Source organism: Triticum dicoccoides, chromosome 6B (assembly GCF_002162155.2).
Source record: "Triticum dicoccoides isolate Atlit2015 ecotype Zavitan chromosome 6B, WEW_v2.0, whole genome shotgun sequence".
Lineage (NCBI taxonomy): Eukaryota > Viridiplantae > Streptophyta > Magnoliopsida > Poales > Poaceae > Triticum > Triticum dicoccoides.
The window spans coordinates 153,446,237-153,459,360 of record NC_041391.1 but is presented as its reverse complement, the minus strand read 5'-3'; the positions used below and the strand labels follow the sequence as shown (position 1 = coordinate 153,459,360).

Genomic DNA, 13,124 nt, shown 5'->3' with positions numbered 1-13,124 from the left:
GTATAAAGCATCTCAAACATAATAAAAACTCCCTTCCCATAGTGTGGCTTCCTATAGTGCGGCCTCTAGTTCGCAAAGTGGCGCGACAGGTAGACTATTATGAACCACTAAGAATTATGAATCTGACTTTGACATACACAAGAAAAAAAATCAATTCACCTGTCAGTAGTAGTTGTGTCACAACTGTTCACAGCTGAATATATCTGTTTGATCGATCTGCAATATGGAATGAATTTGAATTTTAAATTTTGGCCCACAAGTTCAGAAATCACAGCACTAGTCAGACCAGAGCCCACTATCACCAGTCCACCACGGTCCACGGCACCCCACGCCAGTCCCCATTCGTTCAGCCCGCCGACAAAACCCTAGCGGGATCCGCCGCCATGGACGCCGCCGCAGGGGGAGGAGAAGAAGTATTTGTCACCTACGCCCAAATCGGGGCGTACTTCAACATTCTGGCACTGGAGGGGCCGTCCGCGCAGGATCGCATCGATCGCATCGTCCCCTACCTCATCTCCCTCCTGCCCCCACCCTTCGTCCCCGCGCCCGACGCCGACGCCGACGAGTCCTCCGACTCCGACGACGACCACTTCTCCCTCACCTCCTCCGATGACGACACCGCCGCCCCCGCCGACGGGCCCGCTGTCGATCCGGCGGCACTTGACGATGACGGCCAGGACCACATCAGCCGCCTACCGGACGACCTGCTCTCCAACATCGTCTCCTGCCTCCCCACCAACGAAGCCGCGCGCACCATGGTCCTCTCGACCCGCTGGCGCGGCGTCTGGGCGGCGACCCCGCTCCTCGTCGACGACGCCCACATCAGGGCCCGCGGTTTCAGCGCCGTGCGTGCCCTCTCGCGCTGCGTGGCCGCTCACCCCGGCCCCGTCCGTGCCGTGCGCGTCACACGCACCTCCTTCCACCGGCAGGAGTACGCGCTCGAGCGCCTGATCGCCAGCCTCGCCGCCAAGGACGTCCAGGACCTCATCCTCTTCAACCGCCCCTGGCCGCTCGACATGCCGCTCCCCGACGACATCCTCAGCTGTGGCTCTCTCACCCGCCTCTACATCGGCTTCTGGCGCTTCCCAGACACTACTGCCCACCAGCCCGCATTTCCCAACCTCCATGAGCTCGGCCTTTTTCACTCCATCATCGAGGACAGGGATGTCGATGCCTTGCTCGCGCACTGCTCCAAGCTGAGAATCCTCTCCTTTGCCATGGCGTACAGCTGCCGTTCACGCCTCCGTATCAGGTCCAGCAGCCTCTGCGTCATGATGGAATGGAGATGCGGTTTCAATGAAATCATCGTCGAGGATGCACCTTGCCTGGAGCGCCTGCTCTTCCATAGCATTTCCGATCGGAGGCCCGTTAGGATTGTCAATGCGCCTAGGCTGGAGGTGCTCGGCTTCTTGGACCTCCAGGTCCACGCGCTCGAGATTGGTGGCGTTGTCATCAGGGTAACTGGGTCTTGTTACTTCTGTGACCTGCACTTAATACTCATTACATGACTGTGCATTCAATCAAATTTCTCATGGTGTTTAATTTGCCTCAATGGCAGGCCGGTATGAATGTGAGAGCTAGGGCCATGCTGCCAAGTTCGAAGATGCTGGCTGTCAAGGTGCGGTTTTCGCACGACATGGAGGTCAAGATGCTGGACACTCTGCTCAGATGCTTTCCTCGCCTCGAAACGCTTCATGTCATGGTAGTACACGCATCATATGCATATCTGTTCGTCCCTATACTTGTTTATCGATTGCGATTCAAGATGATAATGTGGATATCAGCTTATTCAAGTGCTAGTTGTTCATTGTTATATATTCCAGATTGATGTTGTAGATATCTGTTCTAGCACTTCTAGTTGTATTTTTGGTGTAATTTGAAGATTGATATGCTAAACACTAACATTTTTTTTTTTTTTTGGCTATCCAGTCCATTCGACCCAGTTCACCTGATAGTGTCGGTTTTGCTGAGTTCTGGAAGTCCCTGGGCTCTTGTGATTGCCTTGAATCTCATCTGAAGACATTCGTCTTCCATAGATACCAGGGTCTGGACTGTGAGTACTTGTTTCTTTGTTATATCCTGAAGAAGGCGAAGGTGCTTAAGACGCTGGGCATCGATTGTGCTGAGAGTGATGATGTGGTAGTGGAGGGAGGCCCTATGTCAGGTTCTGCTGGTGAGGGCAATGTGTCATCAGGTGGAAGTAGTGGCAGTGATGGTGTGGTAATGGAGGGAGGTCCTGTGTCAGGATCCGTTGGTGAGGGCAATGCGCCATCAGGTGGAAGCAGTGGCAGTAATATTATTTATGTTTACGTTGCCTCCCCTTGCTGGACCTTTCAGAACGCCATTGACTTGTCAGTGGAGGATCCCTTCTGTGTGTTGAGGCATGACAAGTGCTGGATCGCTTCTCGAGTTATGGCATGAGAGGTTTCTGTTTTTGATCATGGTACTGATGCTGGTGCTATTTCACATCGACATGTTTACTTTGAGCTGCTAAGGGTGTGGTACTAGTTTACTTATTAGTTCTTCATAATTTTGGGGTGAACTGAGAAGGTAGGAATGAGGCCATGAAGGTCATTCATCGACATGTTAGTTTACTTATCACATCGACATGTTTACTTATTAGTTTACTTATCACATCGACATGTTTTACTAGCATGTTGCACTCTTTCTTGAGGAGACTGAGATGTGGAAGTACCCTGGCTGAATATTGTTTTTGGCCTTTTTGGCTTGTAAAAGTACCTATCATATCAGATGCACCTAATATGATTCTGAGATGTGGAATGCAATGCATTTTACTGATCCTCGCCCATGGGGCAGTAAGTATTGTTCAGCTGCGTGACAGATAATACAGATGAGGTATTTCTGTTTGTTGATTTGGAAGCTATATATGGTGGAAAACTCACGTGTTTTTCATGCCGGGTTCAGAATTTACAGTTGCGCCTTGTGATCGCCAAATTATGCTTGCGTTCACAGTTGTTGGTCACAAAGAATGGTGTGCTCGCCTGTTCTAAAATTTTATTCTGTTGTTAAAGGCACTATAGTATGCTCTTTCCGATTCAAAATAAGTGTCGTGGTTTTAGTTGGTAAATAAGTTACCCAACATTTGCGTGTTTTGTGGTGCTGACACTTGTGAGTCAAAACCAATAGCTATGGAGTATGGAATATGCACTGGAGTTCACAGTAAGGGCATGTACAACAGTAATGACTCAGCTGTCTATAAGAGCCGCCAACTCAGACTTTTTATGACGTGGAAGAGAGAGAATGAAGAGAGAGAGGGAGCCCGTCGGTAGAATTGCAGATCGTCTGTAGCGCTAAAATTTCGGCCCCTACCGACGGCTTTCTAGCGTTGTATCGCGGCCGTCTCCAACGAATTCCTTAATTTGTGGATCTAGCCTTCCAACCCTCCATACCGGCTGCCGCGCTGCTTGGATGGAATCGAGCCACCGTAGTTCTGCAAGCCGGCGGCGAGGAGGAGGTGCTAGAGTACGGATCTGAGTCGTCAATCAATCGTAGATCCACCAAGCGATAGTGATCTATCTAGCTAGCTTACGTAAAGCTTGCACATATCAGTGCGTTCAGGAGCAATCGATCTTCGCCTATGTGTGTGCGTGCCTATCAACTATGGTAGTTTCTGAGTTTATCTCAATCACTTGTGTCCCCGGGATGAGCTCATGAGCATCGAGCCGGACTGCCATAATTAATGGTGTCGTCTCCGTCGCGGATGACTAGCGGATGACTAGTGGACGCCGTGTCCAGGGCAGCCGGAGATAATTAAGTTTAGAGTAAATGTTTACTGATCAACTTAATTTGATAATTTTGTGGTGCTACAGATAGCCTAAAAGACAACCCGTTGTAAAGGTTGTTTTCATTTTGTGGTGATGTGGAGGTTTATTATGGACAGCAGGCGTCTAAACCAATGTACATGCCCTAACTACTGATGTAGCAACTGCCCATCTGCGCGTATAACCTGAGCAGAATTAGGTTGTAAAGAACCCATTACAGATGAGATCAAAACATCAACGGAAGCACGTATCCATTGACGAAACTAATCGTCAGTGGATGGTCCTGCTACAGCCTGAGCCCGTAAGAGGCGCTGTGCGACAAGCGCGTCCTGATGCCGCTCGGCCTCAACGAAGAAACCATCGTACTGACGGATCCGAGTGAGACGCCGTGCTGCCTCCAACCCTACGCTTTCCTTGCTACTTCTACCTCGTACTGGTGCTTTCAGGTGTGTTGAATATTGAGCAATTTTTCATCAAGTTAAATTTAGAAAAACAATAGATAGAACATGATAATTTAATGCAGCGCTCTCCAAAACCTGATCATCCCTCTCCCGTACAGAATCATAAGAGGCGAGGTTTCGAAGACCTGCTACTTGACTTTGCAGTGTACGCGAGGAGCGAGATGGAGAACCGGCAGGCAATGCAAAGCCTAAAACTAGGAGATAGTCGCGTTGGGAGGCGTTTAGAAAAATAAACCGGATTTTTCTGAAGCACCAGTGCCTATTTCTATAGGAGAGACGCCTAATTAAGTGTCTATTCTGTATAAATAAACACCGATGCTTAAAAAAAAGTCTGGTTTATTTCTTCAAACACCTTCCCTAAACACCTTGCATTGTACAAGGCCTAACGGGGATGAATGGAAGCAGTCACAACACTTTGGTTTGGTTTTCCACTAGCGGAAAAACGTTTCGGTTTCTTACTTGCTTGAAAAACGAGTCCAGCATGCACACGTGCAAAGGTCCTAAACCGGCTCAGCTCGTTCACTAAACATGACGCGCGTGGGAGGCGTGGCAAGGCCGGAGGCGGACGAACGCACGTCTATGTGTCCTCTTCTTAAGCTTTTAATAGTGTGTGAGCCAGCCAACCTTACATATTGGTCCAAAGCCTCTTCCACAATCTGGGTGGGACTAAGGGGTTGTTTGGATCGTAGCCCACACTTGTCAAGCCAACATAAAGGCGTTGACTCAAATGTGAGCGTCTGTTTGGATCGACTCCAATTTTTTGGCACGCCCAATCATATGCACTCCTTCCATCTAATTTCATGCCAAAATGTTGGCAAAACTAGGGCGGATGAATCAGTCGCCAATTGTTTGCTCTGCCCACAATTTGGCTGGGTGAATGTGGGCAGCAACCAACAATCCCTAAGCTTTCTACGCTCCCTTGTAATGCATGAATGGGCCACATGGACTTCTGAATTTTTCATGAATTATTGGTAATAATAAGCAGGCTAACCCCAATCATTCTACCAATCCCCTAGAAGATACAAGCGGCACACAGAGTTTGCATATGGTTCCAAAGCATTGTTTATATACCAGTATTTTGGTGGAGACTGTTAAGTTAAACTTCAACCTAAAACTCCACGCTACATCCATTCACAACTTGAACAATGGATTACGCCTTGAGTTGCAAGTTTTGTGCAAAAAAGTTTCACGTGAAATCTTCACTGATACTAGGCTGCTGAATGACTTTCCCGTGGGTAGGGGCTTATATTATACTCCGGGGACTCTTCATGAGTTTACTAGAGAGCACACGACTCTCATAAACTGTGACGTTTAATAGTCTAACTTATATAGGTGTGTTCTTTTAAAGATGATCTTTAGGACAACATCTTGGCATACCCAATGAAGCATCAAAGATGCCAATAATGCCGCCTAGATGGGGAGTGAACAGGCAGCTACCAAATTCAATTCTTTTCTTGGTTGCTTTTTAGAGAAAAGTGCGGAAATATAAGTTCACTAGAAATGCAACTAGGTGATACAACCCTATATGATGCGTTACAAACAAGCTAGTAAGCTAGGGCAACACACAAGCAAGTGGAAACAAAAGGTAGGGTAAAGAGACGACGAAAAGTGGTGGAGACAATGGTGTAATTTGAAATTCACACACTTGGGGGGTTGCTAATGTTCGTTGGGGAGGGGGAAACAATGAATGCCTCACATTCTTCTCTAAGAACCACAAGCAACGAATGCTTTGGCTCCCTTCCACTAGGGTTAACAAGATTCGCGAGGATCTTGCGGCGAATCAACAAAATCGAGTTTTTCTTGGATGGATTGGTAGATTGGGTGTTCCTCCTTATCTCTCTGAATGTGGTGTGTGTATTGATTGGCTAGAGAGGAAGTAATCGAAGGTTGAAGCTTTCAATCAATGGAGGAAAGAGAAATGAAGTTGGTCATTGTCGTGGGTGTAAGTCTGACAGTAAGAATAGGGGGTACGTAGGAGGAGGCAAGGTCCTAGCTATGGTGAGGTTGTAAACACAAGTTTTACGAGTTCAGGCCCCTCTCGGAGGAGGTAAAAGCCCCACGTCTCGGTGCCCTGAGGCTGTGTCGACTGGATTATGCGTGAATGTTACAAGGGGTGCAAACCCTTGTGCCAGAGGAGGAGGGTGGCTTATATAGAGTGCGCCAGGACCCTCTCAAACCTCCGTTACACAGGGTTCAATGTGAGTTAAGATGGGGCGTTACTGGTAACGCCATCCATAAATGATCTTTAAGACTACAGAGTGAACGCCTGACCGTTGCCATCCTGGGGCGGCTTTAGATCTTCTATACGCCTAGTGGTTCTTCATATGGTAGAGTGATTATGTTGTGGTCGAGTGGAATTGGGGTATCCGAGTGGAGTCTTCTGTCGAGTGAATCGCTCTTCGGGGTGATTCAGTCGGTATTCCCTGTTGGTCCGTGAATGCGTTTGGCTGTAGGTCAGTGTCCTTGGGTGGGGTGTCTAGGTCAGGCCTAAGACCCTACCCTAAGAACATGTCCTCGTCATTAGCCCCCGAATGGATTGAGGTCCGAGTGGAGAAAGGTTGAAGTTGACTCTGACTCAATTCAATGCTCTGGAGGAATCTCATTGAAGTCTGGGAAGTACACTGGTACTTTCAATCTTGCTTCAGTTGGCTCGATCGATTCTGATAGCTTGAAGTTGTCGAGTGAATAAATGTGGTAAGCCTTCGAGTGAATTAGGACGCGAAATCTTAGACGCGGTTGATTGCCCTGCGGTTTCCGGATTTCACGGGATTCGAAATTTCGGAGAAGCACGCCGGACAGAGCGTGGCGCAGTAAGCAGAACGGATTGGATTGGGACTCCTCGACTTTTGCGCCACCTTTTTCGCCACGTATCGAGCTTGCGCCTGCGACGGGATATGATTTGATCGCCTGGGGCCACTGGTCAGCAACTCGGAGCCAGCCTCATAAAAGGCGTCGGAGCCGACGCGAGGTACAGTGCCTTCAATCAATCCCCATTCTCTCTTCTTCTCCGCCTCCTTTCTCTCTATTCCCCACGCCTCTCCTCAACCTTCCCAAGCTCCAAGCAATGGTGAAGGAGAAGACCGAGCGCTAAAGTGCGCGAAGAAGGCGGCGGCGGCGGCGAAGGGGAAGAAGACGGTGTGGGGCTCGTCATCGCGGTCCGGTCTGCCGCCCGGCTGGATCAAGGGGATTGGACCCGTTCGACGGTCGTGTGGGAGGATTTGGAGAATCTCGCCCATGACGGCTTGATTACTCCTGGGTCTTGGAGACTACCAGGGGACGAATTTGAGCCTCAGCCGCGCGATGGTGAATGTGTTCTCCTCACCAGCCATGTCGAGCGCTGTTTTTCTTTGCCTCTGCACCCATTCTTTCGAGGGTTCTTGAACCTCTTCATAGCCCAGATTCACCATTTCCCTCCCAACACAATCTTGTATCTTGCTGCCTTCATTTCCATGTGCAAAAACTTCCTGGGATGCTACCCGCACTAGGGCCTCTTCAAGCATATATTCACTTGTCGATCTCAGACGGTGAAGAAAGCTAACCCAGTCGACGAGAAAACGCACGTGATCCAGATGTGTGGGGGTTAGGGATCCAAATAAGGGGTAGGAGCTGTTTCCCCCCTATGACTTTCCCGAGTTAGTTAGAGGGTGGCAGTCGACCTGGTTTTACTACAAGAATGTTCCGACTCCTGGTTAGTCGACTAGCCTCCCTCCCTTCACTTTGGAGAGACTCCGCACCCCTCGCTCACTAGTCATAGCTCCGGAGGATAGGGAGGAAGTGTAGATGCTGGTTGCGGCTGTTGTTGAATTGGTAAAGGGAGGAGTGAAGGGGATGGATCTGTTGGAGGTGTATCTCAGTCGACGGATCCAGCCCCTGCAAGCTCGTGACCACCCCATGTGGATGTACTCGGGCCCAGAGGACACCACTCAAACCCAATCGGAGGAGGTTGACGAGGAGACGGTGTCCCAATGGCTCCGGAGCATTACTGGCAACAAGGACAATCCAAGGGGGGCCAGAAGAATTCAGCCATTCGACGCCAACCACGCCAGGAGAGGTCAGGCTCGCATATCCGAGTGTTTTTCGTCCTTTTTCTTTTGTCGAGTGGCTGTTCTCAAATCCGACTCATATATGGAACTTGTGTCTTGCAGGTTTTCACCAAGCTGCACTCGATGCCCAACGGAGAGCAGTACCAGGAAGGGATTGACAGTGACAGTGAGGGTAGTGACAACCAGTATGCTAAAGATAGTGAAGAGGAGAGTGAGGACTCGAGCAGCAGCAACGAAGAAGTCGACTCGCCGCTCGCTCGGAGCGTCGATCCAAACAATCGCAAGACCCCGTGGGGGGACACGGCAAGGTTGCTGTGTCAAGTGCCAAAGTTCCCAAGCGCACTCGAATGTCAACTCCTGAGCCGACTAAAAAGGCTCCAAAGCAAGCCAAAGTTGCCCCGCCCAAGCTTCGGAAGGCCTTGCCAAAGATCAAGGTGGTTGTGCCCGTGACTTCAACGTAAGAACTTCTTTCTTGTGTTCTTTTGTGTTGTCGTGAATTCATTTGCTTTGCTTGACCGAGTGAAATTCGGAACTCCCAGCGCTGCTACTGCATCCGTGACATCCATGGATATTGACGAGGAGTGTGGCGACACGGAAACTATAGATGCGGCCACTTCTCGGTCAGGTATGGTTTCATGACTGCGTTTATGCTCTGTTAATGAGCAATGAACATTTGGGTCGATGGAAATTTTACCGTCGAGTGTTTGCAGCTCCAACAAATATCATTCAACTCCCTGATGATGATGATCAGGACGTGCCTCCGAAGAATACTGGGAGGAGAGGTCGAGCTTCGAGCAGGAGGGTGCCTGGATCCAGAACGCCTCGTTCGTCGTCTGAGCCTGTGGTCCAGCCGCTTAATGAACCAATATGGGTTTGAGTGTCCTTTGCCAATCCCTTGTCGACTGACCAGCCTTCAGCGTCGACTGCGCAGACTTCAGAGCCTGTTACCCAAGTTCACGCTCCTCCTCCACCGGCTCCATCACCCGCTCCATCATCCCGCATGTTTGCTGCTTATCCTGTCCTAGAGGATCAAGTAGGAGCTGCCAAGGAGTCCATGATTCAGGCGGGTCTAATGATGGACCGACTGAAGGTGGTGTATGATACCAGCAAGGCCGCATACAACGCTAGCTCTGCTCTTCAAGCTAATGTCCAAGTAAGTGGAATTGTAAGTTAATTTCTGACTGAATTCTATATCCTGGCTTTTGTTCTGTTCAGACATGCTCTTTGTATACTATTGCGTTAGTATTTGTAAGATGTCCATATATCTATCTTGAATTTTGCAACCTGAGTCTATTCACCCACTGGGTGTTTTCTTTTCATTTTGTAGTTCTTTCGCTTGAGTCGACCAGGTCGTGTCGAGTGAGAAAACCTTGGTCCAGTGGGGGCATGCTAAGTGCACCCACTGGGTGTAGTCCCCGAGACCGCCGTCGAATGTTTGATTTGGCGGGGGTCTTATTGAATTTTTTTGCTTATAGCACTTCCACTCGACCTAGACATGTCTTGTCGAGTGGGAACTGAAACTAGTGGGGGCACGCTAAGTGCACCCACTGGGTGTAATCCCCGAGACTACGGTCGACTGCGGGTAGTCGGCGGTGGTCTGAGAACCAATAATGTTGTTTCTTACTCCTTCCACTCTAGCTGGGCTAACCATGCTAAGTGGGAACTGAAACCAGTTGGGGCATGCTAAGTGCACCCACTGGGTGTATTCCCCGAGACTGCTATTGGATGTTTGATTCGGCAGCAATCTTAAAACTCTTCTGCTATGTAATTCATTCGTGTATCTTTCCATTCGGAGGTAACTATCGACTGACTTGTCAAGTTGTTATTTGTAGAAATCTTGTGAGCTTGGGGCCAAATATGCCACTGTGGAATAGGAGACGACCCAACTTAAGCTCGACCTGGAACTGGCCAAGGAGAACTTGAAGAAAGCCCAAGAGGAAGTAGCGATCATGGGAGGTAACCACTTGCTGACTGCATACCTTGTCATTTTCCATGTCTATCCTTTGAACCGAGTGATTTCACTCGAACAGATGTGCGTAGTGAAAATCGTCAACTCCAAGCACGTCCAAGGAATGTTATTTCTTTAGACAAAATGACGCAGGCCCTAGAGCAAAAGGATCTCGATCTTGCTGCAGCGCAGAAGACGGCCCGTGAGAAGACTGAACTTGCCGACCGGAAGCTTGCTTCAGTCGGTAAATTGGAAGATGAGAACGCCAAGCTAAAGACTACTGTTGATGAAGCGAAGAAAGAAACGGTGCAACTGAAGGAGGAAAAAACGGCTCTGACCAAGAAGAGAGACGACCTGGAAGCTTATCTGAGTGATCTTGCCCAGAAGATGTTCCTTAAACTTGAAGGTATTCCCTTTCATCCGACTGAAAAAAACTTTCTTGCCATGTTGCTGTTGATTCACTATCTTTCCATGCTTGCAGAATTTTGTTAGAACTTCCAGGAGGAGACCGGGCGGATCGAGACTGGACTGGACCCCATCAACTCCCCTGTCAAGGATGAAACTACCATGAATGTGATGCGACTAGAAGCTCGACTTGCTAACGTCTTGGACTACATCGCCGGCCTGAAAACTGCAATGTCTCGGGTCGACAAGGAGCTCTGGCCAGAGGTTGTGCTACAGAATGACCTCGAGTCACTGATGACTCGACTCAATAACATCCCTGACCGAGTGCGGGCATGGAATAAGTCAGCTGCGCATTGTGGTGCTGATGTCGCTGTATCCCTCGTCCGCGTTCACTATAGGGACGTCAAAGAAGAGAAGCTGGAGGCTCTGCAAGTAGCCAACACCAAGAAGCATCAATTCCAATCCTTCATGGAGACCTTCATCGATGCAGCCACTCGCATCGCAGATGGCATTGACTTGGATGCATTTGTCAAGCCAGCCAGCCGTCCTCCTGATGAGTGAAAAAACTTGATAATTTTATTTGCCTCGGAATGTCGAGTGGATTTTGTAATTGTTAAAACTCCTTCGAGCCTGATGCTCGAGTACTTTCATTTGGGATGTTGAACCTTGCTAGATTTATCCGAACATGGTTGCTTTCGTTTCCACTATTCTTTGGATTTTATTGGTTCGAGTGAATCTGAGATCACAACTATTCCTCCGAGTGAGAGGGTTGCTCTACATTCAGAGTCGACAATGTACTTGTGGTGTAGCTCAGAGTGCACCCATACGTTGTACTTGTGGCGCAGCTCATAGTGCGTCCAGATGTTGTACTTGTGGTGCAGCTCAGAGCGTGCCTTGGAGTGTTTCTAACTTAGGCGAGTACAGGGTCGCAGCTAAGCCCCCGAGTGAGAGGATTGCTCTTCACTTGGAGTGTTTTTGAAACTTAGGCGAGTACAGGATCGCAGCTAAGCCTCCGAGTGAGAGGATTGCTCTTCACTCGGAGTGTTTTTGAAACTTAGGCGAGTACGGGACCGCAGCTAAGCCCCCGAGTGAGAGGATTGCTCTTCACTCAAAGTGTTTTTGAAACTTAGGCGAGTACGGGCTCGCAGCTAAGCCCCCGAGTGAGAGGATCACTCTTCACTTGGAGTGTTTTTAACTTAGGAAAGTACGGGTCGCAGCTAAGCCCCCGAGTGAGAGGATTGCTCTTCACTTGGAGTGAAGGAAATATGCCCTAGAGGCAATAATAAAGTTATTATTTATTTCCTTATTTCATGATAAATGTTTATTATTCATGCTAGAATTGTATTAACCGGAAACATAATACATGTGTGAATATATAGACAAACAGAGTGTCACTAGTATGCCTCTACTAGACTAGCTCGTTGATCAAAGATGGTTATGTTTCCTAGCCATAGACATGAGTTGTCATTTGATTAACGGGATCACATCATTAGGAGAATGATGTGATTGACATGACCCATTCCGTTAGCTTAGCACACGATCGTTTAGTATGTTGCTATTGCTTTCTTCATGACTTATACAAAGTTCCTACAACTATGTGATTATGCAACTCCCGTTTACTGGAGGTACACTTTGTGTGCTACCAAACGTCACAACGTAACTGGGTGATTATAAAGGTGCTCTACAGGTGTCTCCGAAGGTACATGTTGGGTTGGCGTATTTCGAGATTAGGTTTTGTCACTCCGATTGTCAAAGAGGTATCTCTGGGCCCTCTCGGTAATACACATCACTTAAGCCTTGCAAGCATTGTAACTAATGAGTTAGTTACGGGATGATGTATTACGGAACGAGTAAAGAGACTTGCCGGTAACGAGATTGAACTAGGTATTGGATACCGACGATCGAATCTCGGGCAAGTAACATACCTATGACAAAGGGAACAACGTATGTTGTTATGCGGTTTGACCGATAAAGATCTTCGTAGAATATGTAGGAGCCAATATGAGCATCCAGGTTCCTCTATTGGTTATTGTAACGCCCCGAGACCGATGTGCCAGGTGTCGTGCAGTTATTCGCTGTTGTTGCGTTGTCATTGCTTGCGTGTCATGCATCTCATATCATGTCATCATGCGCATTTCATTTGCATACATGTTCGTCTCATGCATCCGAGCATTTTCCCCGTTGTCCGTTTTGCAATCCGGCGCTTCGTTCTCCTCCGGTGGTCATTTCTACCTTTCTTTCTTGTGTGGGGATTAAACATTTCCGGATTGGACCGAGACTTGTCATGCGGCCTTGGTTTACTACCGGTAGACCGCCTGTCAAGTTTCGTATCATTTGGACTTCGTTTGATACTCCAACGGTTAACCGAGGGACCGAGAAGGCCTCGTGTGTGTTGCAGCCCAACACCCTTCCATTTTGGCCCAAAACCCACCAAACCCTGCTCCATGTCCTAGATCGTTCGATCACGATCGCGTGGGCGAAAACC

The 13,124-nt window shown here is 48.6% G+C and overlaps 1 protein-coding gene across 1 annotated transcript; it reads left to right on the top strand.

The window, feature by feature from the left end:
• Positions 1–335: 335 nt before the first annotated feature.
• On the top strand, positions 336–2,830 carry LOC119326467 (putative F-box/FBD/LRR-repeat protein At3g49480). The gene is made up of 3 exons (XM_037600105.1): positions 336–1,457; positions 1,559–1,702; positions 1,930–2,830. The coding sequence occupies exons 1-3, from the start codon at positions 384–386 to the stop codon at positions 2,419–2,421; spliced, it is 1,710 nt and encodes a 569-aa protein (XP_037456002.1). The 5' UTR covers positions 336–383; the 3' UTR covers positions 2,422–2,830.
• The last annotated feature ends 10,294 nt before the right edge of the window (positions 2,831–13,124 follow it).

What these genes read in the sequence shown, in the direction of transcription:
- LOC119326467 (XM_037600105.1), top strand. Translation starts at nt 384, where the DNA reads ATGGACGCCGCCGCAGGGGGAGGAGAAGAAGTATTTGTCACCTACGCC. An exon ending in TTGGTGGCGTTGTCATCAGG is followed by an intron (nt 1,458 to 1,558) that starts GTAACTGGGTCT and finishes CCTCAATGGCAG; the next exon opens with GCCGGTATGAATGTGAGAGC. An exon ending in TCGAAACGCTTCATGTCATG is followed by an intron (nt 1,703 to 1,929) that starts GTAGTACACGCA and finishes TTGGCTATCCAG; the next exon opens with TCCATTCGACCCAGTTCACC.